This window comes from Sylvia atricapilla, chromosome 1 (genome assembly GCF_009819655.1).
Source record: "Sylvia atricapilla isolate bSylAtr1 chromosome 1, bSylAtr1.pri, whole genome shotgun sequence".
Lineage (NCBI taxonomy): Eukaryota > Metazoa > Chordata > Aves > Passeriformes > Sylviidae > Sylvia > Sylvia atricapilla.
In genome coordinates, this window is record NC_089140.1 from 25,330,640 (window position 1) to 25,358,512 (window position 27,873).

A 27,873-nucleotide genomic window follows, 5' to 3' on the forward strand; every position below is an offset into this window, starting at 1 on the left:
GGGGAGAGAAGCACCGCCGCCCCTCGGCTCGCCCGTGGGTACCTGCAAGGGCCAGATCCTGCCAGCACACCCGGACTGTGGCGGCATTGCACGGCACTGGAACAGAATGTGAACTCCCAGCTCCCATCCTCTTTCCTCTCTTTCTGCAAGCGAATTAGTATTATATTTCTTTCCCTCTTATTAAGAGAAGAACGGGTAATTTGGAAACGTTTCTCTTGGTCGAAATAATTTTATTTTATTCAGAATATACAGTTTAATTCCTCTATCTACAATTATTTACAGGGTTAAAATAACATTGAAAAAAGTCTCTGGAAAAGTTGAGGTCATAGATTTCAAGGCACCAATGATAGTGTCCACAGCTGAGCCAAAAAATGTCCGTATTGTATAAAAAAGGGTTTCCTTTGAAATGCAATAAGTTACATGCACAAGCTTTACACATTTTAATCTTTTTGTTTCTTTCTTTTCCCTTTTAAAAATTCCCAATATGCATTCCTTTCGTTATTATTCCTTAACAGTAAAACACAGGAGTCCAAGGAACAACAACAAAAAAATAATAAAATAATAAGGGTCGGGCTCTAATAAATCGTCCCAGACGCCAGCGCTAACGGGTGCTGTAGGGAGCCGTGGGGTTGGAGGTGGGAGTTGATGGAGTTGGCAGCGGGGTACCAGGAAGTGGAGCTCTCCAGGTAGCTGGATGCAGGGGACGGGTTGGAGTTTGGAGGGGGAGCGTGTGCGTGGGCATGGTGGCTGAGAGAGCGGGACGAGCCCTGAGGTTCCCAAACCGCAGGTGACTGTGGTGAGTTGCAGGCCATGGGGTCGCTGGAGCTGGGGCTGTGCTCCGGAGGCATCTCCCCGTTTTTCATGATCTTCTTGATCTTGGATCTTTTATTCTGAAACCAAATTTTCACCTGGGAGCGGGAGGAGAGGAGAAGGAAGGAAAGAGGGAGTGGGGAGGGAAAGCGACACCATTAATGCCCGCCTGGCCAAGCCGGTGCTTCGCGGCTGCGGTGCCCCGCCGCCCTCCCGTCCCCCCGCGGGGCCCGATCCAGCCCTTCCCTCCGCGCCGGAGTGAGCCCGGCTTCTGGACCCGCCGGGCCGGGCCGGGCCGGGCCGAGCCGAGCTGCTCGCGGTACCTGTGTTTGCGTGAGTCCCAGGGAGGCGGCCAGCTCGGCCCGCTCGGGCAGGGCGAGGTACTGGGTCTTCTGAAACCTCCTCTGCAACGCTGCCAGCTGAAAGCTGGAATAAATAGTCCGGGGTTTGCGCACTTTCTTTGGTTTGCCGTTCACCATCCGCACCTCGGGTTCCGCCACCTCCTTCTCTGCACGGGCGCAAGAGCGGGAGAGAGACGCAGACGTTAGGTTCGGGACAGGCTCCGCGCAGCGCCGCGCAGCCTGCGCCGCCGGGGCGGCATCCCGCCCGCGGGCTGGGCCGGGCAGCGGCGCCGGCCCGACGGGCCCCTGCGGCTCCCCCCGGGGCTCCCGCAGCCGGGCGGCGGCCCCGCGCAGCCTCCGCCGGCTCCCCGCGGTGAGACGGGGGGGGGGGGGGGGAACCCGCTCCCTCCACACCGGCCTCGGCCACCCCCGGCCCTTCTCCTCCGCCTCCTCCGCCCGCCCCGGGCATCCTGCCGGGCGCGCAGCGCTGCGCGGGCGGGAGCGCAGGGCATGCGCGGGCGTTGGGAGGATGTTTGGGGCCCTGCTGGGAAGAACTCTGTCCGGAGCGGCGTCGGACCCAAGGCATCGACCACTTCCTCCACACGCCCGCGCCATCCCCCTGCCGCCGGCGTGTCCCCAAGCGCCGCCGTGACCGCACTCGTCCCATCCAAACCCAGCCGCTTGGCTTTACCACGGGATTTTTTTTTTTTCCTCCCTGACTCCTTTATATTTTTTTTTCCTTTCTTTACTTTTTATACTTTTTTTAAATTTTTTTTTCTACAGCAAGTTACAAAGAAGTAAAGCACTAAACCCACGACGCTTTCTGGTGGAAAAAGTCCCCCGGCTTCGCAGCCCCACCAGGGCTAGTCTCCCCCTCCCAGCCTCCTCCCCCGCCCCTCCAGCACAGGGGGAAGGAAACTTTCTTCAACACCGCGAACCTGAGTTTGAGACATGCAACAAGGCTCAGCTATTTTCTCACTCTTCCTGCGGGGGGAAGGAGGAGGGAGGCAGCCATGGGGGCCCGGGGGCAGCTGACAGAAGCGCTAAAGCACTAGTTCTGCGATTTGTAGTTTAGATTATGCGGGTGGTCAAAAGAAGTAGACCAGTAAACCAGTTCTCCACTTTCCCCCCCCTCCCAATTTTTTTCCTTTTTTTTTTTTTTTTTTTTTTTTTTTTTTTTTTTTTTCTTTTTCTTTTCTTTTCTTTTTTTCCCCTCCTCCTATTTATTTATATAATTTTAGATTCCCTTCTGGTTCAGGGAAAGCCGCATCCCCATGGTCCGTGGGTCAGGGATCTGCCGGGACGCGCTCCCCCAACCTCCCCAAAGCCGCGGGAGCTTCCCGCACGCCCCTGGCTCCCGGCCCTCACCTGGCTGGCTGGCAGAGCTCTGGACGCGGTTGTAAGCCCCGCCGTACTGGTGGTAGGGGCTGGCGTAGCTGTAGTCTGCATAGGCTTTGGCAGGATAGTTCCCGGCAGATCCGTTCATGCCGTGGTACTGATACTGGTAGGGGTTGAGCGCTTTGCCGTAGGAAGCCGAGGTAGGCGAGCAGTAGCCGTGCGGGGCTCCCCCCGCCGGGCTGTAGTAGTCGGAATCCGTAGCGGAGGACTCGGGTAAAGTGGGAGATTCCTGGGACGGGTGGTGCATGGCTGCAGCCGTCTGGAAAGGAGCTTGGAAGTCGCCGGATCTGATGTTGGGGACCCTTCTGTCAAATACTCCTGTCATAGCTCGGAGCCGGCGGCGGGCTGGGGCTGGCGGCGGGGCTGCTCGGGTCTAAGCAGACATGTCTGGGGGAGGAGGCTGCGGCGCGGTGTCTGTCTCCGGCAGACTGCTGGCTGGGGCGCAGCATAGGCTTGGTTAAATCCTTAATTGCGCTCTTACGCACAGCAGGGTGGATCGGGTTCCATTGGCCAGAGCAATCGGGAGCAGCGACACCCTAACTCGTCCAACTAGTTTAGCACAACAAAGCTTTGGCTAAAAAAAAAAAAAAAAAAGAAGAAGAAGAAGAAGAAAAAAAAAAAGTCCCATTCAACCTCTTTTTAAAGTGAATACCAACAGCAATCTCCGAGACGGAGCGTCGCGATTGGGAGGTTTCCAGCTCCCCCCACCCCTGCAGCCGGCGAGGGGGCTCGGCCAGCCCCCCGCCCTGCAGCCCCGCACCTCCACCCGCAGCGCCCTGGGGGAGGCTGCAGCCACGCCGCTCGGATTTGCCGGTCCCCCTTGGCTACGTTGATGGCTTGGGAACACCGCACCGGGCGCTCCAGGTTCCCAACTCGATTTCTGATCTGGTGACAATCACCATTAGCGTCTGACCGTGCTGTTTCCCTCGGACCGTCCTCCTTCCCCGGGGAAACGTCCGGGACCTCCGAGCTAAATACAGCAAACCCTACTTACCCCCAAGTACCTTGAATTTTAGTTACATCATTTCCTGCATTTCCAAGACCCTAGCACGTCCCGGAGCCAGCGGAAGACTCCCGGCATAATGCCCTGCCGCGAGGGTGTGGGGGAGCTACTAGAGGCACCACCACGGCCTAGGGTCACCCACCCCGCGGATTTCAAGAAAGGCGACCTGCCTGCGACACGATGCCCGTGGCTGGAGAGCCCCCGACTTTCTCGCCAGCTCTGGCGCCCCTCCAAGTGCGTTTGTGACCGCTCGGCCCCACGAGCGTGCGCTCCTCATCCCCCCGGGGCGATGCTCACCGCCTGGTATGCCTCCGGCCCAGGGTCAGAAGCCCCTCACGAAGGGGCTCAAGTCACCCTCACGCGTGGGCAGGATCACAGTGAGGCCGTGATGGGGCTTCTCCACTTGGAGGCTGTCGCAAGATCCCGCTCTCCGGGTGACAGCCCCATAGAAGTGACTGGCGCTGTGCGGGGTATCCTCCCCACAGCTCCGGCCAGCAGCACCCTCCTTCACCTGCACCCGTTTTCTCGCGCCCATCTACGCGCCCAGGTCCCAGGCAACGCGCTCTGTGTCTGGGCCGGGGAGAGCCACGGGCTGCCGATGCCCGTCCCTGCTGATTTTACAGTGTTGCAAAAAAAGAGAAAAAGATCAAGTTTTACTAGACACTAAGGAAAACAAATAAAAGGCTGTTTTCAGTGACCTGGAGTTGTAGATTTTTCTGAAGTTGTTTACTCTCCAGATTTAGCCTGTTTGCTCACCGAAGATCTCCCAGCCAGCTGAGTAACACTTGTAACACAACCGTGCATGTTGTACTTGAACTTATTGTTTGCTTTGGAAATGTCCACAGCTCATATAAAATCACATTAAACAAATCCCTAAGCATTTCATTACATGAATCACTTACTTAAATCCATTGGAAATGTCTCTCCCCCCTCTAGTTTTTTTTAAATGTTTTTCTGGGTTTGGGGGGTTTTTTGTAAAGAGAGGAACAGGAGAGGGATATATGTTTACGACTTGGGAAGGGGAGAGTAAGTTTATTAAGGCTCCCAGTTTGCATCTAGTTGGAAGGGACGGTAGAGGTTTTAAGCAGACGAAGAGGGGGAGGAAAGCCCATTTGTGCCATAAATTCCAGGGCACTGCACTTCAACACGTCCGGGCAGGAAGGTGCCGTTTTAGGGGAGAGAACGGGAGAGGAGCTGGGCGCCGGTCTCGCTCCCAGCCCCGGCAGCCCTGGAGCCGCGGCGGGTCCCGGCCAAGCCGTCCCGACCGGCTGCTTGTACAGCTCACCGGGGAAATCTGGATCTCTGCAGCAGAGAAAAGTTTCCTCTTGTTTTATTCAGTAGCAGAGCAGGGGACAAAAAAACTTCTTCGATATTAAGAGGGGAAAAAAAGGCAGAAGCCCAGCAGATCCAACCGCAAAGCCCCAAGCCGATTTTTTTTCTGAAGGCATCCGCCGCCGTCCGTGCGAGGATCACCGGGCTGAGCGCACACAAATCCGCCTGTTTGCGGGTTTCCTGCCCCCCGTCCTTCCCAGCCCGAACCCGATTTTCTTGCCTTTCTGCTGTTTTCCCCCAGCGGTTTTTATTTAACACATCCGGTGGGAGCGGGCGGTTCGGAGGGAGCCGGAGTCTGTTTTCCATTTCACAATACGGTCATTGTTTACCGGCACATGCCCGCCGCGTCGCCTGAGCGGCCGCCCGGGGCCCCCGCGGCCCGCTCGGGCCCGAGCCCCGCTGACCCCCGGGGGAGGTGGGCGCCGCGTCCGTGTGTCCCCGGCGCGGGGGCGCCGCGGCCGCCTCGGAGCCGCGCGGGCCGTGCCCGTGGCAAGAGCGCCCCGGCGTGGCCGCGGCCCGCAGCGCCGCCGCGCTACCTGCGCGCCGCCCGCCCCTCCCGCCCCGCCGCCGCCGCCGCCCCCGCCGGGGCCAGACTGAGCGGCGGCGGCGGGCGCGGAGCCGGGCGGCCCCGCCAGCGCTGTCCCCTCAGGGCGCGGGGACCGGGGCGCGGGAGCCGCCGGGCCGGCGGCCGCGGTAGGACAACGCGGCGATTGTTCCCGCCTGCGCCTGGGAGCTGCCGCGGGGGCGGCGCTGGGGCCCCGACCGAGCCCCGCGGCGGGCCGGGCGCTGCGTCCCGGCCGGTGCCCGCCGGCCGCCCCGCCCTGCCCCGGTCCTGCTCGGGAGTATCCTCTCCGGCCGGGTTCAAAGACGGCTCTCCGTCCCCTCTCGCTCTGCAGCGCTTTGTTTCCAGCCAACGAGAGAAATATTTCGGATGAGCCTCTCAGACTTTTGGATAAAATCTTGCAATTGTTCACAGAAAAATCTTTCACTTTCTGGATAAAATATTCTCTCTTGGGCACCGAGTTTTTGCTGGGAAACTTTATTTGCATGGAAATTGCTGGCAAAGAATGAAAGGAAAATTTTTTTCCCTTCCTTAAAAAGAAAAAAAAAAAAAAAAAAAAAAGAAAAAAAAAAAAAAGAAAAAAAAAAGCCCAGAACAGCCCTCCGCAGTGGAAACACGGATTAACTCTTGTTTTACAGCATCAGAAAATGGTGATTGCCATTGAACAGCTTCAACAACTTGCCTCATCTTAGGCTTAGGACTTGTTTACCTAGGGGAGTGTTTTCAGAATGAAGAGGCAAAGGGACTGAAAGTCCTTGTATTCTCACCTAAGGCCAAAAATATTCTGCTGCAAAGTAAAGTCTTTTAATTTTCAGTATGGGCAAAAGCTGTCAGGGATCCAGTGGAAAAGGCTAGTGAACTGCTCAGAAGGATGTTCACAAGACAGTGAGAAAAGGAGAAATGCAGGAAAGGATTTTGGAAAGCAGCGACTGCAAGCAGGGAAGGAGAAATAAACCTGACAGAAAACTCAGGGAAGGCATCTAAAGCTTTTTGCTCACAGTAAAAAGCTTTTTCAGTAGCTTTCTGAAGAGCTTTTGGCTTTGGGTACAGCTGGTTCAGGGAGAGGAAAATGGGCATGTCTCCACCTGGACACAACCTGCTCTGCTTTGGGGATCTTAAGTCACTCCTAAAGGAAAGGATATTTGTGTTCCTATGGAAGTCACCATTTGTGTTGATGGAAGGATGCACATGTGAACTTGGGATCAAAGCCTGTGTGGTCTCTCGAACACTGGTGCAGGCATTGTTTTAGTCCTCCATCCAAAAGCATCATCCATCCAAAAGGGTCATTTCCCATCCCTGGAACATCCTTTTCTCTTCCAGTTTCTTGTGCATGCCCAAGAAACACTGGGCCTCCAGTTAATGAAGTGAACCAATCACTTTGGCATTTCCATGGCTGATGGATTCATGGCTGCCAGGCTCGGCCACAGTCTAGGCTCTGCTGGCCTTGCTTGTCCAGTCTACAAATTGCACAGTGTATAAAACCCGTGACATACAATATTAGGAATTAGAATTTGCTTTTTAGGGCAACCTGTGACTTTCTCTTTAAGTTGCCAAGGAGCTGGCAGGAGAAGCGTACACTTGCACCTATTTCCCTCAAATTTCACTCACCAGCCTGAGTGAAGAGCGGAGCTAAGGGCTTCTTGTTTAGGTCAGCTGTAGCAGGCTGAGCCAAATGCGGGGCACGAGATGATGTTATGAGATTCTTGGACACACAAGACTCCTGCCTGCATCCCCCTTCCCTCCTTTCTTGGGGCATGCCTTCCAGGGTTGCTGAGGAGTTGCTTAGCTGTTTCTTGATGAATCACAACGTTCCCAACACAGGGCATTGCCTCACAGTCTCTGTTGAGTCATGGCCTGCTCCTCCAGAAAGGGAAATATCCAATGAACTCGACCATTCCTTTACCTTTTGGACCTCTGTCCACAATGAGCACATGGGGCAGATGGGGAACTCACGTTATTCTTCCATTCATGGGCTCAACATGGATGCACCCCATCTCAACAAATACGAAGATGTGCTCTGGGCTGGGCAGGATGTTTCAGGAAAAGTCTGTCCTAGTATTTTTCTCCCATTTCCAGCCCATATTCTTCCACTGCAATGTAATACTGGTCTCTTTCTAAGGTCATGGAGCCCAGCAGACAACCATCATCAGAAAACCCAACTTCTCCCAATGGAGTTGTTCACCTGCTCCTCAGGTGGCTGGATGTTGTTATTCCAGTAACTGTAGGAGCTTCAACTGATGTGAGGCCCAGGGGTTTCAAAGAAAGCCAAGACACAAACCAGATGGAGCCTTCTCCAGATTTGCAGTTTCGGTCAGCAGTGAGAGCCGCAGAAGCAAGGCTCCCTGTGAAGTTACCCAAAGTTTCCATAACAGATGTTTGAGCATGGATCTGGAGACGCGTGGGCAAAGCTGCTGCTGGAGCTGCTGCTCTGATGCAGAGCATGAGCCAGCACCACTGGAGAGCTGAACGTAAAATCTCTCTTTGCCAGAAACACTACAGGGAAAATATTTTCTCTAGCTGCTCTTGCTGCCCAGCAGCGGTGCCACAGGGAGGGCACTGCAGACATCTGGCATGGCAGACGGTGATGGCAGTGACTTACTGGGAAGGGCCTCCAACCAAGAGCAGGGGAGGAAAGGACCTCAGCTGTGGCAAGCAGGAGGGGCAGGCATGAACGACTTCAGGAAATTCAGCATCCTGGATGAGTGGGCAGCTGGGCTGGATGACTGTAATGATCTTTTCAGGCCTTAAAATTTATTACTGTAGCTTTTAGCTCTTGGTAGCCAAAGGCAGTTGCTCCTCGAGGAAGAGGGTTGATTCATCTCCAGCACAGGAATTCACTCTGCTTATTCTCTCTCGCCTGTCACATCTCCTTCAGCTGTAACTCACTTGTCGGCCTCTCAGATAGGAGCAGGGTTGCTGCCTCTCTGCAGGACTTCAGATGTGAGATAAATCCCTTTGCATCCCAATGCCACAGGAATGCTTTCCTAGACCTCTGACATCCCTGTTAAAAGATGACCGCCCAAAGAATTCGAGGCACAGCTCTTCAGGCCCTTTGGTGTGCTTTCAGCAGGGCAGGGCAGGGCAGGGCTGCTGGCTGAGGGGCTCAGGGAAGCCTGCCTCCGGGCTCTTGTGGATTTTAACTTACAAATCTCAGGAATTAAGCTTGCAAGTTTCCTTTTGCTCTTTTTATAATGATCTAATACGTTGTTTTCCTACAGAGGTCAGCCAAACTTTTATAATTTAGACCTTGAAGGATTTGCAGATGATGGCAGCCTTAGGAAAAAATCTCGAAATCTCTTGCTTAGCTAATGCCTATGCAATCAGCTCGAGTCAGGGAGTGCTAAACCATACACAAATCCATGAAGAAATTAACAACAGCAATTAAACAGTGGGAGCAGTGAATATGAGAAGGGACACTGAACAAGGGACAAGGACAGCTTGCAGGTAAAGATTAAAATGGCAAATGCACATGTCTTGTCATATGGTTCTGTCCCTATTATTTATTCCTTACATGGTCTGCCTGGCCTTACCTATTAAGTTTATCAATATGTACTCACCCAGAGTACATACTCTAGCTAGCAGTAGAGTATATCTACAAAATGGCTTTATAACATGCATCTGTCATAAACCCCACATTATGTTCAGTTCTTCTGTTATAGCTTTGCCTTTTTAATAATACTTCTTAAGTAAATATATGCTTGGATTTCCCCATGTAATTCCAGGCTACATTATTTTATTTCATCTCATCTCCTGCTGTAGGTTTTATGTCCTTCACTGAAACATACACTACCATAATTCAGACTTGCCTCCTAAAAGTTCTCTATGCGGTACAGGAGAACCTTTTTCTCTTTCATCTTTCACAATCCAGCCTGCAGCTGTGAGTGGCCCTGCAGGGAAGTTGGATGTCACTGGCTGCGTTGTCAGTGCTGTCTCTTCAAGGGGCTCTGTAAGGTTACCACCATATTTATAAGCATAGAGGAAAAGACTTTTCTTTTTCTGATATTCATTTTTTCATCTTTGAATTACATCTTTGTCCTTGAAAGAGGACCTGCTCCAAGAAACATCAAGATGCTCTGCTTTAAGATTCACTTCACATTCCTGTGAAGATCTTAATTTATTGGAAAAATGGAGGTTATTTTCTTCTTCAGCTAAGATTTCTTCATCACAATGTTCTCTAGTCAGTGACTGAAAAATAGCTCTTGGGGCTGTATAATTTGTGCCTCTGCAAGCTTGCTAGTTCTTTTATTATTAAGAAAATGTCTTGGTTTGGGAATGAGAAATAAGGTGGTTTTCTTCAGAGACAGATTTTGAATATGCAGGCACATATTTTGAGGAAAAGTATCCCCTGGGTGGATACCTACAGAAGGAAAAGAATTTTCATTAAAGACATTTAATGAAAATACATTTGGATTAGAAATAAGACATGTTTTACAATTTTTCTTTCTGCTTTCAAAAAGCATAAATTAATTTTTGAAAAGAAGTCCAAAAGCTTATGGTTGCTTCTCCATGACTCATCATACTTCTTCATGAAGATACCTCCTTTTCCAAGTGAGATCTTTGGTTCAAGCAGGAGAAGAAAGAATAATGGAGACATGACCAACAAGGTTGTAAGGCTTATACTGTACAGGAAACAAGAGCAAATGGTTGCAGTGCTCCCTTCTGGCCTTCAAATCTTTCTGTCAGTTTCCTAAAATGTTCCACTTTTCCCTCACATGCCGCCAAACAACATTGCATCCCCTTGATTTCAGAATTATTCTGTATTGGAAATGGTGTGTGCGTTATGATGCCTGACTTTGGGACTCTTCATCACTTGAAAGAGCAGCAGTTAACCCTACAGCACTTTACAACGAGGTGTCCATGGCCACATCTTCCTTTCCCCTGATCTCCATGGGGAATCCACCTGACACAAACCACGACCATGATCCATGTCCTGCTAAACCAATAGAAAAGGTCTCCACTGGCTTCAGTGGGAGTAGACGGAGGTTTTGTGTTCTCATATTCCCTCTCCTGGTTCAATACCTGGAGCCACAGAGCTGTAGACTCTGCCTTACCCTATTAATTGCAGCACTCGTGCTTGGCTGTCACCTGTCCTTTCTCCATCCCATTTTGCTGGAGAACTCCACTGTGATGGGTTAGACATAAAATCTTTTCTTCCTCTGGCACTTGTTACTTAATTTAGGCAGCTTAGAAAACCTTGTCATGCTTGCTGTTGCTGTCTGCCTCAGTGAAGTTGCAGTCTAGAGAAGGTAGGGATAGACGAGAAAGCCATTGCCCTTAAGCCTGTCGTCAGCCTTTCTTCTGTGTTATACAGAAGATGACAATTATCCTCTCTGGCTTCGGAAAAGAAGCTAGATAAAATGCAGAGATTATGAAGGGAAGCAGTCATATTACAACAATTCTGGGCAACGAAATAGTAGTTGTGGGTGGAGTGAAAGGATGGTACAATGTCATCCAAATGCACACTGGGGCCAGTGTGATCTTTCCAGCCACAGTCAAAAGAACTTTATGCAGCCCTTTGTTTGCTATCACGCTGTGATATAAAAGGTGAAATCTTCCATAGGCTGAAGTGACCAGGATGTCATTAGTGTTTTTTTACATAGGATATCAGGGAAGATGCCTTCAGGTGTTCCTGCACAGGATTTGGACTAAGGATCTTTATCAAATCTAGTTCTTTTTCTGGTGAAATAATTGGTGGTGTTGCAGCTTGAGTGGAGCAGAGCTCTTTACTGAGGGCTTCGCATCCAATCTTTTCTCACTAGGACTTCAGGAACTAATAGAGTGTTAACAAAAGAGTGAGAATCACATTTTTCTGCACATTTTGTTTTTATAATTGTAATATTATAGTGCTGTTTACTCAACCAATATAAACCCAGTGCTCTTGGCAAATACTTACAATGTGTGTGCTCTGAATTTATTCTTAGCAAAGCAGACTTTACACACCACAGATGAAAACGCTTCAGCCTTTATTTAAATAGGAAATAAAAAGGATTGCATTACTCTACTTCTTTGCAAGCCGAAAAAAAAAAAAAAAAGGCATTGTCCTCTTTCAGAGTTCAGATTTCATTTTCTTCAAATGAAGTTGCAGTGGTTAGTTTTACAAAACGTCTATTCTTCTTCTTTTTTTTTTTTTTCACAGATCTGCAAATTTCCTATCTTTAAAGTGTTTGCACAGAGTCAAAAAGGAAACAATAGAAACACAAATCTTCAAGCTGGCATGAAAAATGACAAGAACAAGACTTGAACAGTTTTTAATGCCAGTGTAGCTATGAGATTACTTTTAAATTATTTTTTTCTGAAAATTCTGTACTTTATTTTTGAGGGCAAATCAGAGTGTAAAGTAGAGAAGACATTTCTAAAGATTTTCCTGGACTGTTAAAGCTACATATGAAGACATATAGACATATCATAGAAACACACAAACCAAACTACTATTGTATTTTGCACTTCAGCATTTTTTCAAACTTCTGTAATTATGTCTTTTTAGTACGTTAAAACAAACAGCAAGAAAATAGAAAATATTTCTTCCACAGCTGTGTTTACAACCTTAAATGGTTTTTTTTCCTCAACCAGGCAACCAGTCTGAGATAAGAGGTTTCCCTGCTGTGTAACGCAGCATAAGCAGAAGCACACACAGCACCTACCTGGAGTATTCCAACACACAAGAGTAGTGGAAAACTAAAGAAATAGAATGGAAAAGTCAATAGCTTTTACCAGTAAGACACATTTCACACAGCAATAGACATACTTTTAAAATATATGAATGTACTTAAGATGTTGGAGAATTTTTTTCAGTGAAAATTCAGTTTATTCAGGGAGGAAAAAATAATACTCAAACTTCCGTGAAGAAACCCAAAATTTAATTGCAAAATTTTAAAACAGATCCCACATTTTACCACAATATGAATGACAATTTTCCACTTTCTTTACTACATTTGGAAATGTATTTTACATTAATGATAACCTAATGAGCTATTCCTAGTAAAATGAAAATATTTTATCAAAATTGAAAATATCTGAAAAATGGCTTTTAGTTGAAATCAGCAGTACCTTCAGAGATTTCTTGGAGGGTTTTAATCTGCTTAAATATCTGTTGAGAAATGAAATCAGTTTTTATTAACCACCATTTCTGTAGAAGAAATAAGTTGTGACTTCACTGCAGAAAAGTACCTTTCCACCGAAATTATCAATATTGCTTTCTGATTTTTAGCTATTGCTAATATGATGTAACCACTTTCAAGAAGTTCAGACATTTTTAGGTAGGATTTTATTTCACTGGAAAGTTTTATGGGTCTTTAAAAAACTTACTTTGAATTTTCACTCAATAATTATTCCAAATGCTGTAGGAATCAGAAATTCTCACAAAATTCTTGGGTCATGTAAAACACGTTTTTCCTGACTGAAACGAAATATTTTTCTTTCCATTTTAAGTGTTTCTTTCAGTTCTTTTGTTTTGTATAAAGGAAATGAAAGAAAATTTGTAGTCACAGAATGAAAACGTGTTGTAAAATATCATCATGGACTTTTCATGCTTCCATACTATTTTGTCTTTTTTTTTTTTTTTTTTTTTTTTTTTTTTTCCTCAGTATGGACAGCTGAAGATAAGAACCTCAGAAATCTCCATCAGTGATGGATATTTCTGACTAATCAAATTTACAGTTTTTGTTTAAAAACAACCTTGGCTGAAAAAAAGTAATTGGAACCTACTTTGTTGTTTAAATCAAGCACCAGCCAATGAAGTGTAAGCCCTAAGAGCAGATAGGAACTTAGAAAATGAGGGTCATGATGTTGATAAGGGGACTGGAGCACCTCCTCCAGGAAGACAGGCTGAGAAAGTTGGGGCTGCTCAGCTTGGAAAATAAAAGGTTGTGCAGAGACCTCACAGCAACCTTCCAGCATCTGAAGGGGCCCACAGGGAAGCCAGAGAGGGACTTTGGCAGGAACTGTAGTGACAGGACAGGGAGAAATGGTTCAAACTGAAAGAAGGGGCATTTAGGTTTAAATATGTGGGAGGAATTCTCTGCTGTGAGGGGGATGAGACGCTGGAACATGTTGCCCAGAGAGGCTGTGGCATTTCCATCCACAGACGTGTTGCAGGCAGCTTTGCCAGGCCAGGTTGGAGGCAGCTTTGAGCAACCTGGTCTAGTGAAAGGTGTCCCTGCCCATGGCAGGGGATTGGAACTAAATGATCTTCAAATTACTTCCAACCCAAACCATTCTATGATTCTCTGATTCTGTGATTCTAAAAATTCTTCTCAGAAGCTGAAATTTTAGGCAATCTCCTTTGTCTTGTTGAAGGTTCTGCCCATGAATTTTGGGCATAATCTGGTCAGTAACCTTCATTAACATGGTCTTTGCAGCTTGCCTTATTTTAGTTACATAAAATCCAGGTTTCAATTCTAGGCCAGTGCCTTCAGCTTCCATTACTGACATGAAGAAGGACTGGGTGTGTCTCATGGTGGCATCACTCTCTCCTAGGAGAGACATTATGGGAAAGGTGTTTGAATGAAACCCTGAACTTCTACCAAGAAAATGATCAGGCTCAAGTGTTTAGGATACAGGTGGATGATAATGTAAGCTAATATAACCTGCCAGGAGCACTTTCCAGATCAAATATATTACAGCCTGAATATTTAGCACTCTAAGGGCATATAATCCAGGACAACCACCAAGAACCAGCAAATAAAGATGGTTTTGTTCTGTGTGCACATATTCCATGAGTTTAATGTTTGAGTCTTCAAACTCAGTTAAACCCATCCTCTGGCATGAGTGCCACTCTAGGCACTATGGACAAGTATTCAATCACAGGGACAAGTGTAGCGTGGTCTCAGGAGAATCTGAAGTCAGAGTACTCCCAACAGAAGTGACACAACTCTTCTTAATAATGAAGGTAATAAACCTCAGACACCATAGCCTAAGCAAATGTCATGGCAAATTCATTACCATCAGCAAATTATGTCAAAAGTGTTTTGGAGCCAGGCTGCTCCCACTGATGCCAGGGGACCTTAAGCATGGCCTTCCCTAGTAGCCAAGTCAGGTCAGCACCCAGCTTCTGCAAATTCTCAGTTTATAGTCATGAGTGCAGTCATTGGATGAGGCATGGATAAGAGCGACCAGATGAAACTTTGTTTCTGTGCTGCAGCAAATGCAGCTGCCTACTTGCTCTTGCAGCATGTATTTTCACCCTTTACCACATCCTCCACAGCACCTGGCTTTAAACAGGACTTTGAGAAGCGTTTAGAAATAGTTTTGGTTATGAGAGAGCTTAGCAAAGTGTGTGTCACAAACTTAATACGGTAAATACAAGCTATTCCTTAAACCTGGGAGGTGTGTGTTTAACTCAGTCAGTTCACAGCCCTGCTGGGCTGGTCTTGGCCAATATCTCAGTACCCACTGCTGCTCACTCGCTTCCCCCACCCAGAAGAAATAGGAAAAGCAAAAAGAGTAAGAGAACTCCCAAGGTGTAAAGGCAGTTTCATTGGTGAAGAAAAGAGGAAAAAACAGCAAGCAAAGCAAAGGCAACCAGCCACCACCTCCCAGCTGTCTTACCAATGCCCAGAGAGTTGCTGAATTTGACCAACTTGGAAACCAGCTCTGCATCCCTCCTTCTTCTTCAAGTTTTATTGCTGAGCATGTTGTTACAAGGAACAGCTGCAAAACACTGATCCTTCCTCGAAGGATGTGTGAATTTCTAGGCACCTGTAACCACTAAAAAGCAGAAATAATAGATATAGGGGTAGATTTGTCCTACCTGCAATGTCTAGAGAGTTCTTTCTTTAGGATGGTATTTGAGTCATGGGAAGTGAGTTTCTTTAAGGAGGATAACTGGATAAGAAGTATTTTGTTTTTCTTTCTCTCTCTTTTGAAAGACAAATGACTGTTCACTTACACAAACAACACAATGAACCTTTCTATTCCTTTTCAGAAGAAACCTGGAATTGCAACTAGTTAAAAACCACTTTCTGCAACACAAAGCAGTGTTCTTCTCACTGAGATATTTATAGAGGAAATTAGCACAACTTCTTCATAAATCTGCTGGATTAAAAAGTAATGTGGCTGGCAAACACACTTTCCCTTTTTAGCTTCTTGAGCATTTCTGTCATAACAAACATTGTCCCCCAATTGTGACACCCTTTCCTCTCACAAATTTTTGAGTGGTGCCGGAACACACTCTGATATGATTCTCTTTCATTTCTGACACCGTTATGTCATTTTATGGATTTGCACTGACAGCATTTCATTTCGACATCATTATAGCATCTCAACTGACTTTCCACACTGAGCACACCAAGATGCTTTTGTGATGATGCTATACTAAGAATAGTTGGAATAAATAGGTTATTAACATGATTACAAATAGCCTTACTAAAGATTAATTATTATGTATGAACATGAAGAGTTTTCTTGCTCAAAGTTTCAGCTGTTGCAAAATTTCATATTTTCTATCTTTTCCAAATGGTCAAGAGATTCAAGTTATAGGTAAAGTTACTCTGCAACTGGAGGATGCAGAGCCTGGTGGGTTCACAGACTGCTGTTACAGCTAGCAAAAGTGGGCACAGCACTCACCAGGAGTCAAGAACCAGTTCATTATCTTCGGTTCCTTGGAAGTCAGGTGCCTGAGCTGGGCAGCAAGGTGCCCAGGTGTCTCAATTCTTAGTTAAATTCCCATCACAGACAGCAGGAGGAACCAAAGGGAGTTTGACCTCTAAGTGTTAGACCAGCTCTTAAGGTGTGATGGGATTTTGTTGGGACCGTGGTGGTACCAACCGCAGAGAGAGGCTGGAGAAGTGAAAGCTGTCTCTGCCCATGGCAGGGCAGTTGGAACTAGGTGATCTTTAAGATCCCTTCCAACCTAAACCATTCTATGTTTCTATGATTCTGTGAATTAGCATCACTGCTTTAATTTAAAAAAATTAAGCTTAGGAGAGTCTAGTTCTCTCCAAAGAGGTGAAAAAAAAGGAAACTGGAGAAAAAATACCATGACAGAAAACAAAAAAACAAACCAAACAAAAAAACCCCAAAGCAAACAAACAAACACCAAAACAAAACAAAACAAAAAACCCAAAACAACAACAATCCAAAAAACCCAACCCAACCCAAAAAACACCAAAAAAAAAAACAAAAACAAAAAACACACCACCCAAACAAACAAACAAATAAACAAATAAACAAGAAGGAAAAAAAAAATAATCCCTAACCTCCAACACTCCAACACCTCTCCTCTTATGTGTCTCAGTGCTGTGTCTTAAAGATTCATGGCTGCACAAGCCAGGATGTGCAAAGGAATCCCAAGGGAAAAGTCTAAGCCAGAAGCCTTTTGGAGGCCTCTGTGCTTAGAGGGAATCCATGGTGCCAGAGGTGCTCTTGAAGTGACATCCATGTGGGCCAGCAGTGCAGCCACCCAGGATCAGGTATCTCCCTGGGTGCAATGGCTGTTGTCCCTGGTTCCCTGAGTCGAGAACACCTCTGATCCAGGTAGCTGGGCTTGCAAGGTGCAGATTGAGATGCAGACTGAAATGCAGATTGAGCTCTGAGTGGGAGCTCAGACAAAAACAATAACAAAGGACACCAAAATCAGTGATGCTGGCCATCAAGGTGGACACTGAGAGACACCTCAGAAGCCGGGAACTGCTGATCTTTTGGATAACAAAGGAGATGAAGATAGGTGAAAACTCCCTTGTTGAGGGTCCTCCTCTGACAGGATAGCTCTGGCAGTTTCTGTGTTACTGCTCTGTGAATAAATGGAACTAGACATCTGAGACTCTGCAATGGAAAAACAAAGAGCTGAACCAGTAGCGGCACCTGGTCTGAAATGTGTGAGTGAAGTGTGGAGCAAGTCAAAAGGGCTCCCTCGGCACACTGGAGCTGCCTTCTCTGAAGGACCTTTGGTCCCAGCAGTCCCAATCACTGGTCTTGAGAACGTGACTGGCAGAGAGTCTCAGAAGGAATGGGCTAACTGTTAACTTTCCTTAACACATGAACCCTGCTGCAAAACCTCCACCTGCAACTGAGCGTTCCCAGACTTGGGTTTGCTCTAAGCAAGAAAAGATATGCAAACTCGTGCACAATTACACTGAAAGTTATGGAATATTTAAATAGCAGCAGAACCAAATACAGCAAAACTTGTATTTATCAAAACGTACAATATTCAGAAATTCTTCATTCATCTCCCTTCTGGAAGTCTGTTCTAATAGAGGCCCTAATTACATAATCAACTACTATTTTTTTTTTTTAATAAATTGGAACATTTATGTTGGCGAGGATACCCAAGACATGCTTAGGAAGTGAGATAAGTCAGTATTTTTACTGTCATTTTTAAATTAGTGATCTTCTTAACTAGTGCATTCGGTACAACAAGTAGAATCAGTCATTTCTTCATGGTCTTTTGTAGGAGTGGGAATTTTCTAGTTTCTGTAGTATGTAAATGCCTTAACAACCTTGATGATGCTTTTTGTTAGGTGAAATGAAACAATTAATAGCATTACCTCCACCATTTTTAGATGGAAATATGGGCCAGAAGACATTTACTGGGGTTCAGATTAAAGTCAGCAATTTAGTCTCCCACATCCATCTCACCACTGTCTCCACCTCTGTGAGGATATCCTGAGGCAGACAGAAAAACAGATCTATTTTCCTCTCCTTTACATTTTATCCTTTACATTTTTCTTCTTTACACCTTCACAGTGCAATGACATAGTCAGTTGTATGGGAAAAAATGTGCATCCGAAAGAAGAAAAATTTATGGTGTGTTTTTAGTCAGCAAAATCCTCAGACAAATGTTCCAGCAAGCCCTGGCTGCATGGGATAGGGAACAGGACTGAGAGGAATCAGATGAGGAAGTAGTGAGCTGGGAATACAAGTATTTAAGGCAGTGCTGCATATTTTTTATTTGATATTTATGGATCAGCTGATGTAGATCAAAAAAATTACCAGGGGGCAGCTCTAAATGATCTTATTCGAATGAGAAATCCCAGGTAAATGTGAAAGTCTGGAGGCACAGCACTGGGAGTTCAGCAGCCTGAGACTGCTCTCAGGTGAGTAGTAAAAAGTTTCCTTCATGTGCTTTGGAAAGTGAGCAGCCATTGCATATATGACATCAATGTGGAGTGGTGTGTAGGAAATGGGTATGCCACCTGTAGCCTAACCCATGAATTATTAAGTAGATCTTTAGTCACAACTTTTGGGGTTTTTTTGCAAGAGACTACTTTGAAATATTAATAAAGACTAATTCTGCACCATAGATAGCTCTAATTGCAGGTGAATTTATCTGTAAGAGAGCAGGTAAGGCTGCTGTGATCCTTAAACATGTTCTGCCACTGTACAGCCCAGAGGACACTGCTGTAGTACCTGTGGACCTCTCTCTGTTCATGCAAGTGCAAGAGTTTGGCCATCTAGGCAGTCCAAGGGGACCTCATTTACAGGACCTCTGTATGTATACCATACACCTCATATCTAAACTTGGAAACAACCACCTATATCATCCATACTTGTGGGTGACCCACAGAATCACAAAATGAACTGGGTTGGAAAAGATCTTTGAGGTCATCAAGGCTGACCTATGACCAACACCATCTCATCAAGTAAACCATGGCACTGGCCGCCACATCCAGTCTTTTTATAAACACGTCCAAGTATGGTGACTTCCACCACCTCCTCAGGCAGATGACTCCAGTGCCCAATCACTCTTTCAGTGAAGAATTTTTTTCCTGGTGTCTAACCTAAACTTCCCCTGGTGCAGCTTAAGACTGTGTCTTATTCTGTCAGTTGCTGCCTGGAGAAAAAGACCAACCCACACCTAAACACAGCCACCTTTCAGGGAGCTGTAGAGACTGATAAGGTCACCTCTGCATCTCCTTCCTCCAGGATCAACAGTTCCCTCAGTCATTCCTCACAGAGTTTGTCTTCCAAGCCCCTCACCAGCCTCGGTGCCTCCTCTGGATGCGCTCAAGTGTCTCAACGTCCTTTCTAAACTGAGGGCCCAGAACTGAGGACGCAGCACTCGAGGTGTGGCCTGACCAGTGCCCAGTACAGAGGAAGAATGACCTCTCTGCTCCTGCTGGCCACACCGTTCCTGATCCAGGCCAGGATGCCATTGGCCTTTTCAGCCACCAGGACACACCCTGGCTCATGTTCAGCTGCTGTCACCAGAACCCCCAGGTCCCTTTCTGCCTGGGCACTGTCCAACCACTCTGTCCACCACTGGAAGTGTTTAAGGTCAAGCTGGATTGGGCTTTGAGCAACATTATTTAGTGACAGATGTCCATGCCTATTGCAGGGGGTTGCTGTGATGATCTTTAAAGGACCCTCTCAACCCAAACCAGTCACCTACCCATGCAAAAGTCTCCCAGTCCAGGAAGGCTTTTAGATGTTTCCATGAGCAAGAGGATGAGCCACTCTAAGGGAGGAACAGTATTTCTCTTATGCCATCTCAGGTTATTCCTAGTGAAAGCCTGAGCAGAGATTTGTGAAATGAAGCTTGTCCTTTCAAATCCAAGCCTATGCCTTTCAGCTGCCTCACCCCAAGACAGATGTGCTGCGCCAGCCTCCAGAAAACCTGATTCATAGCTTCATCCATAGCCCATTGCCAACAAGCAAAAGATTTCCGTTGACTTCACTCAATTTCATACTGGCCTCTGGGACTGAAAACACACTGCAAAAGGCCAGTTCTCTGCTGAATCTGTCAAGGGTCTTGGTTGTTGTGAGAGCCAGCAGGGCCACACTGGTTGCTGCCAGCAGGGAATTTGGCCCTCAATGCCATTTCCAGCATGGATGTTGCAAGATGATAGTTAAATGATTTCTCTTGAGTTTTTACTGATAAAAAGTATGTCAGATATTTTGAAAAAATCCTACCCCCTGTACTACTGCCAGGTGTTTCCTTGCAACCAAGTTTTGACTTCAAATGGAACTTTCTAATTACATCACGAATATTATATCATGCAAATTTGGAACCTGTGAACATAGTCCAGAATAAAATAGCTGAAAAATAACAGACTATAGCCTCTTTTCATTACACTTTGAAGGTCTAAAAAGTTCTGAAGTATAAATTCTGAATCCTGTCTGAGTGTTGAAGAACAGATGACCTCACAGCAGAATGAGCTGGTTGCCTAAAGAAGTTGGCTAATCCATGAGACATTATTTCTATCTTCTTCTGTTGGCATCTTTTGTAATAGTTTATTAACAATGATTTGTGTCCTGTTGAGTAAGCTGTGTTTGTATAACACCACTGGCACTGCATTAAGCTGAAGCCAAGGGTATTCTGGCTAGTTAGTCACAGCTATCAAATGCTTGGAACTTAATTTTCACTCTTCTCTGGCTAAGCATTTTTAACAAATATTTTGCTGCAGGGTAGAGAAAATCCTAAATACTCAACAGTATTGTTTGCAGGACGAGACAGGCATTTGCAGCCAGATGAATATGTTTGATGTGCTTTTGCAGTGGAAACACAATGACATCTACTGGCCGATGAAGACAGCTGTCAGAGTGTCTGCCGGAGCAAAACAGCCCAGAGCTGACTCTGCAACGAAAGGGGATGACATTCTTCTGAGAGGCAGGATGATAAATCAGAACAACACCCACGGATATCTCATGAAAAATAATAGAGATTGAAAAATAGAAAATATATAGTATTTTATTTATATACCACTTGTTTATTGTTAGTTGAAAAACAAACAACAAAAATCTTCTGATGGTGCAAAGTTTCTCTGTTGTCCTCAGTAGTGGCTGTCAGAGTTTAATAAGTTAAAGCAACTTACATTGGGTGTAGCCAGCTAAAACTCACAAACAAGATCCAAAATGCACAAATGCCTCCTCTCCTCTTAAAAAAAGGGATACATGTAAGCACGACTTTCTGATACCCTAAAATGACACAGTTCTGCAAGGCACTGATATTAGTGCATTTTTTCTTTTAACATCTGCAATCTCTATAAGTCTTGTGCAGAAAACTATACCTAATCAACCCCAAAGGCATGGTGCTCCAGCAGTATTTCCCTTGAAAACAGTGTTATTAAAAATAAATAGAGGAGGCAATAAAAACATGTCTGTTTCTGAAATGCTAACAATAGCAGTAAGAATAGATTTCCTACCAGCTCACACTTCTTATGTTCAAAGAGTGTGTAATTTTTAAATCTCTTGTCTTCCATCAACTCTGCTCCTGTAATTTTTAGTTGTGTTGCCTCAACAAGATGATGCAGTTCAGCAGAACCAGCATGTCTAAAAACCATCATGCTTGCTTTCTAAAATGGATAGGCTGTGCAATTTACTCAGTCAGCAGCACTGGGTTGGAAATGTTATACAGCCAGCATATCAGTGCAGCATCCAGAAAAGGAACTGTGTGGAAAAGGCAGATTTGGCTTCCGTTCATGGAAGCAAATCAATCCAGAACTAAGAAATACAGCATAGACTAGATCCTGTCCATGGTTGTACAGGCTTCTAGGTGGTGACAAGAATACAGAGGCTGTCCAAAACTGATGAATATTGTGCATGGAAGTAAGAGCAGCAAATATCAGCAATGCATTAAATGTGGTCACCATAATCCATGGAGACTTTAGTTCCACTTCACATTGGATTTCGCAGGAGTCAAGAATGTGCTTGAATTGGAGCAGCATCTTGTATAACATAAGTGAGTGCTCCAAAGCTCTGTACAATTTTGCATGTCACTCCCTCGCTTAGATTTCATCCCTTACAGAGGAGGAGGGAATGTGAGCAAAGAGATTTGACCCTAATGTCATAACCCTACTTCTCAACAATGGGCCTTTCACAGTGCTGTTGCAAGGAAGAAAAGGGGAGAAGTGAGATGGAATAACACAAACAAGCTAAAAATGGTAAGGTGTTACCTTTTCAGTCTGTGATTATAAAGATCTAAAAATTGCAGCAATTCCTCCTCCTCATAGGAATAAAAGAGAAATCTGTGATAAAAGTGGTCTGACTATCAAAATATTGCAGGAAGTTCTTACCAGACCACATGCAGCAGATGAATCCTTCTGTACATTGCATAGCAAAGGGACAACTGGGGGCTGGATTTCTCTCCTCAAATAATTTCAGAGTGTCAGAATTGGCATTTGATTCCTGACTGGCAGCATTCAGCATGCAGGACAAAACAGAAAAGTGTGTATCTGTGAAGCTGCTTGTTTGCATATGTCATCCTGGATTTTGGTTCTGAAAGGCTACATTCTACATTCTATTGAGACCAAAAAAAAAAAAAAAAGGCGCAACAACAAGGAAATGTCTTCCATATTTTTCTGATATGTGTAACTTTTATAAACAGAGCTGTTATGTTAAACACAGTGACACCTAACAATGAATAAAAAATAAATCAGACGCAGATTTCTGGGCTGCTGTCCTATTTTACCACACCATCCATGACTTTTGAAAGTGGTCATGTATGTTAGTGGTTTTCACACTGCAGCAACTGGGATGAAGCCTGAAAATGGTCAGTGTGATACTCACGTCCCTGTTCAGTGCTAATATAAACCCTCTGTCTTTTATGCTGGCAGGCAGGTGCACCATGTGTCCAGGGGTGCACTTCACAATAATTCTGGGTAATAATCACTCTGTGGAGTCCCCTTAGTTATTGTCTTCCCTCATTTGACTTTTATTTACATTTCCTATGAATGTACTTACATAGAAATATTAAAAAAAGTATTTGTTTAGATAATAAAGGGTGAGCTTGGTGGTTTTTTTCTTTCTTCCAAACCCCAAAACTTTGCTGACTGTCTTGACCAGACAAAAAGATGTTCACTGGTAGCCTTCACTCTCCCTCCAAAAAGCACTGCTCTGCCTGGGTTATTTGTTGTGACCTAGAGATAGCAACTTTAAGCACAATTCTTTTAACAAATGAAAGACTCGTGGAGACATTTCTACGCTCATAATTTCCAGTGGATATAGGGGATTTTCTTGAGTCCTTATTACAAATAAACATCTTCCACTTGGCCAATCATACCAGACAATGCAGCCTTATGCTCATGCATGGGAGTTAGGGAGTAAAAATGATGAGAAATTCATTACTTAAACTTGAAATAAGTCAACTGATTTTGCTTAATTTGGAAGAGTGAAAAAATACAGAGGAGCAGTTAAATACTTGAAAAATATTTATGAAGTCTCCAAAAGTAAAGGTGGGAGGGTTAAGCACCCTGGCTAAAAACACAGTTGGAAGAACATTTGTCCTCAGGTGTGACAGATCACTGCTATTTCCAGCTAAACAAAGTTAGGAGGAGCCTTTTACATAATTTTCTGCATTCCTGTCTTCAATACAGAGATCCGTTTGCATATGTGGATGCATAAATATGTACCATTTCCATATACATTTGTAGAGATGAACCAGAGAACTTTGCATGCACAGAACTGCAGTCTCCATCTGGATACACCTCAGGAGTGAACTGCATTATTCATTTTGTCTGCTCACTTTGAGACATCCTGGAAAAGCCTGCTTTTTGGGAATACAGACCCTATGCCATCGTTAGGACACTTAATCTGTGGCGGAGTTTCTTAGAGAGCGAGGACATGATTTATATTTGGATTGAGGGTTGAGCAACCACAGACTGAGCCTCTGGCCTAGGAGGGCTGTGGGCCCCTGTGGCGCAGGTGGAAATTCATGTTAAGGCATACCCAGGGAATAGGGGGTTTCTGGGTGTAGTGTTGTGGCATGAACGGTTCAGCCACCTTAAGAGTAAGATAAATAGTGTTTGTTTGCATTCTTTGAATGGCCTCTCATTGTAAACTGTACTGAGAATCTATATAACGTCTGTTGTCTGAGAGAGAATAGAGGGAGAACGCCATGATAACCACATCGGCTCAACGTGTTGTTTTGCTCTCTGTCTGGCCTCCTATTATTTAGAGCCTCTGTCAACATTAATCCAGACTCAGATGTGAAAAACACTGTTTCCAGCCTTAGAGTCTCATCTGTCAAGCCTAAAGACAAAACTCCTCTAGGACATGCAAAACTGGACACAGGAACAACCTGGATGAGGGGTGAAGCAAAGAGAGGGAGGTGAGAATGCTGATGTTGAAACTACTCTCATCTTGCCTTGATCCCTTGTTGGCCCTGGGTAAATCTCCTCATTTTCTTCAGCACAGAGATGCCCAGTGAGGAAGGGATGATCACTAAACAGCGAATAAGCAAACTGTGGAATAGCTAAACAACATAACCATGCTAATAATTCTTAGCAGTTTTTAGTCCTCATCTTTAAGATACTTTTTTTCATCCTGTGGCAACACTCAACTGTCTTTCTCTGGTCCTGCAGTGTGGCACAATGCTGAGATTTGGCTTACTATCATCTGAAGATGAGATGCACAGAATAAAAAACTTTCACTTTGCTAAATGACCAAATACGAAGAGTTGTCTTTGACCACATCCCATCCTTCTCCACCCTGAAAAGACCAACCAGAAAATGGAACAGGATGTATGTAAAATATCCTTAAGCTTGTAAGCATCTCCTAGTAGTTGGTGTTCATATGACTTTTGAATGTTTCAGCATATCTTTAGCTCTCTTTGATTCTTCTGAGGTTATATGGGTGGTTGCTGGCAGAATTACACAAATACAGTCTTCAGACCTCAGCAATCCTTGGATCCAGATTTGGAGCTCAATGTGGGTGGCATAGGAGTAAATGCCAATAAGAAGGCTAGGACAGTGTTGTTACTTTCAAAAACTAAATGACTCAGTACAGAGCCTTTGCAAGCAGCAATTAAAGAACCAGAAGAATGTTTTGTAACTACTAAAGAGTAAGAGGGGAAACCTCATTTTTTGTAATGATGTTTTATTTTCATTCTTTAATGAATGTTTTAATCTTGCCTTAAGATATATTTCTGTTACTGAATGTCAGCTAGAGACAATCAGTATCTTTCAAGTCTTTTGCTGCTAGGGCATTTCAACCTTTGCTGTGGGAACACCTTTCAGTTCATTTTAGGGTTAAGGCTTCAGATCTCAATAGCTGCACATTCCTGTTGTTGAGAGAGCTTCTACAGGATATATAGAGAACATTTGCTAAAATTCTCATAGACTTTAGATTGATTTGTAGGGGCAATATATCTGAGGATGATGACAATGATGTATTGTCCAAATTTATATAAAAATGTATATACATTTATATAAAAACATGTATAAGCACACATAGCACATAATACTTGGGTGGCACATCTATTCCTTTCCTTGCAGAAAGCAGCATATGTATCAAACAGACAGTACTTGAGAAGGAACTGAAAGTATTTACTGAAAGTAAGAGAAATTATTCATGTTCTAGTATCAGAAAAGTAATTTTTTTATTTTACTTTACTTCTTCTAAACCATCAGGAGTGTTAAATATTTCTCAACTGGCTGTTTACCAAATTTCAATGGTCTAGTTAGCTGAAGAATTAAGCTTTGTATCAGCTTGCAATATACACATATTTCATGGGTTTCATACCCTCAGATTTCTCTGACTTGTTTACAAAAAAAAAAAAAAAAATCAAGAATCAAAAATTGCTAGGCTATTCTACAGGGAGGAAGGAGTTACTCCAAACTTACACTGCAAAATGTTCCAGTTATTGTCACAACTAAGTTTTCAAGACAATCGTCATATCCCAGTGGATTTCTAAGCATACAAAATGCAGTTCTCCTGGGAAGGTTGAAAAGTAGGAGTATTATCTGAAGACCTGTTAGACCAACTGACTTCAGACCTGCATGGATAATGATGCCTCTGGCTCTGGTGAGGTGTAACAATTTTCAAAACATGTTGGAGATGCCTGTGGATTGCAGAGCACTTTGAAATCCAGGGCTCAAAATGAGAAGTTTTGCTCCCAGGGCATAACTTTGAAAGCAGAGTGCAGGAAGACAGTAAATGAGTCCCAGCAAAGCCCTCTGGAAGCTGTGAAGAGTACAGTTTTGATATATTAAGCTGAACAGCAGAAGGGGTTACAATTCTTGTCCGTTTGAAGAACTTCTGAAGTACTCATCCCCTCAAGTACGCATTTGGATATCACAGCCTGATATTTGAAATAGACACTGTACCCTAGACCTGGAGCGATTCTCCAATTTTTCAAGGTGACACAATAGGTGTCAAGGTGAAGCAATAATTTGAATTTTAGAGCTCACAGAACAATCATCTGTCCTACAAAACGTTGTTTTCACCGTAAGTTCCAGGAGTACATTGCTGAACCATTAAACAGTTTGCTTTCAAGATTCATTGTCAAGGATTTTTAAATGTACATTATCTTTGTACCCTACAAATGAATATAAAAAATTTAAAACTTATATACGGTAGCAAAACAAAATTGGAGAATAAACAACACTAGGACACTTAGTAATTACTACATCCCATCAGTGAAAAGTTTCCAACTTCTTTCCTTTCAAGAGATTGTGACCATCCTAGTGTCTAATACATTAGACTGAAACAGTTGAAATTTTTTTCCCTACATCTTGGTCTGTGCTTTTTATAGCACCTGGAGCTGTTACTGCTCCATAGCATACAAGAACAAGTTATCTTTCAACATCTCAGTTTAAAAACAAATCCCAAAGAAGTAAAAAACCAAATGCCACTTCCACAAAGCAGCAAGCAGTTTGTGATCACTAACTTACTTGTTTTCCAGTTTAAAAATTATTCCTGTGGCACCTTGCAAATAACTTTTGTTTTGGTGTAGGAGAAGTGAAAAGCCATAATTCACAAAGCAACAGCAATAAACTCATTATTAAAAACCACATCTCACAGAGGTGATCGTTTCTAGAAATGCTACCTTGTCTTTTGATCACCACTGATCCTGCCTTCAGGTGGTTTGGGGAGGGGGCGGAGGGAGGAACTGATTAACAGTGATTGTGGTGTTGGATAAAAAGGGTTGAAGGAACCTTGAGTATTTATTTAAAAGCTTTTTTTCATGTGGTATCCTAAGTTCTGTCCTGAATCCCAGCCATTAACACAAGATGTTATATCAAGAAACTACATATGAAAATCCTGACTGTCAAGAAATGTAATTATAAATATTACCAGATCCAGTAATAGACCTTGGATTAGTAGCCATCCAGATACACCCCCAGTCTGCAGTGTGGTGCTGAGTTTCAGGGCAGGGAACACAACAAAAGAGCACAAACAGTTTCAGAGCTACACAGTTTCATGTTGGATTTGTTTTCCTGATTGATTACAACATCAGAAACTGGATAGAGACAAGAGATGCCTATCCGAGGCTGCGCATCAAAGGTGATGCCAAGTGTTTTACCATGAGGCCAGTCAAGTATTCCAGAACTTGGCCTGCGTGTTAAATTGTCCTGGACAGGCTGGATGCATTCAGAGGGCTTTTAAAGTGCTAGAGACCTGAGATGGAACATGTGCTTTGCTGATAGCATATTGTTTATGCCAAAATAATGAATGATGTTGGATTATGCATGCTTCATTTTAAACAGCAGACAATGATCTGGATTTGTGAAACAATAACAATGTTATAGCAAAGCCTTGAACCTGAAAACCTG

General features: G+C 44.6%; 1 protein-coding gene across 2 annotated transcripts; it reads right to left on the reverse strand.

The window, feature by feature from the left end:
* Window positions 1-215: 215 nt before the first annotated feature.
* Window positions 216-3,137, reverse strand: DLX5 (distal-less homeobox 5). 2 transcript variants are annotated; one of them, XM_066317765.1, is made up of 3 exons: window positions 2,520-3,137; window positions 1,134-1,318; window positions 216-908 (listed from the first exon to the last, which is right to left on the reverse strand). In XM_066317765.1, exons 1-3 carry the CDS (start codon window positions 2,872-2,874, stop codon window positions 576-578), a joined length of 873 nt encoding a protein of 290 aa, XP_066173862.1. In that variant the 5' UTR covers window positions 2,875-3,137; the 3' UTR covers window positions 216-575. The 2 variants fall into 2 exon arrangements, with proteins under 2 accessions (XP_066173862.1, XP_066173853.1); XM_066317756.1 differs by lacking the exon at window positions 2,520-3,137 and having other exon boundaries at window positions 1,134-1,855.
* Window positions 3,138-27,873: the final 24,736 nt, after the last annotated feature.

Coding starts and splice junctions, on each gene's coding strand:
- DLX5 (XM_066317756.1), bottom strand. CDS start 1,766: ATGGCGCGGGCGTGTGGAGGAAGTGGTCGATGCCTTGGGTCCGACGCC. Junction 909..1,133: donor TGGGACTCACGCAAACACAG/GTACCGCGAGCA, acceptor TCCCGCTCCCAG/GTGAAAATTTGGTTTCAGAA.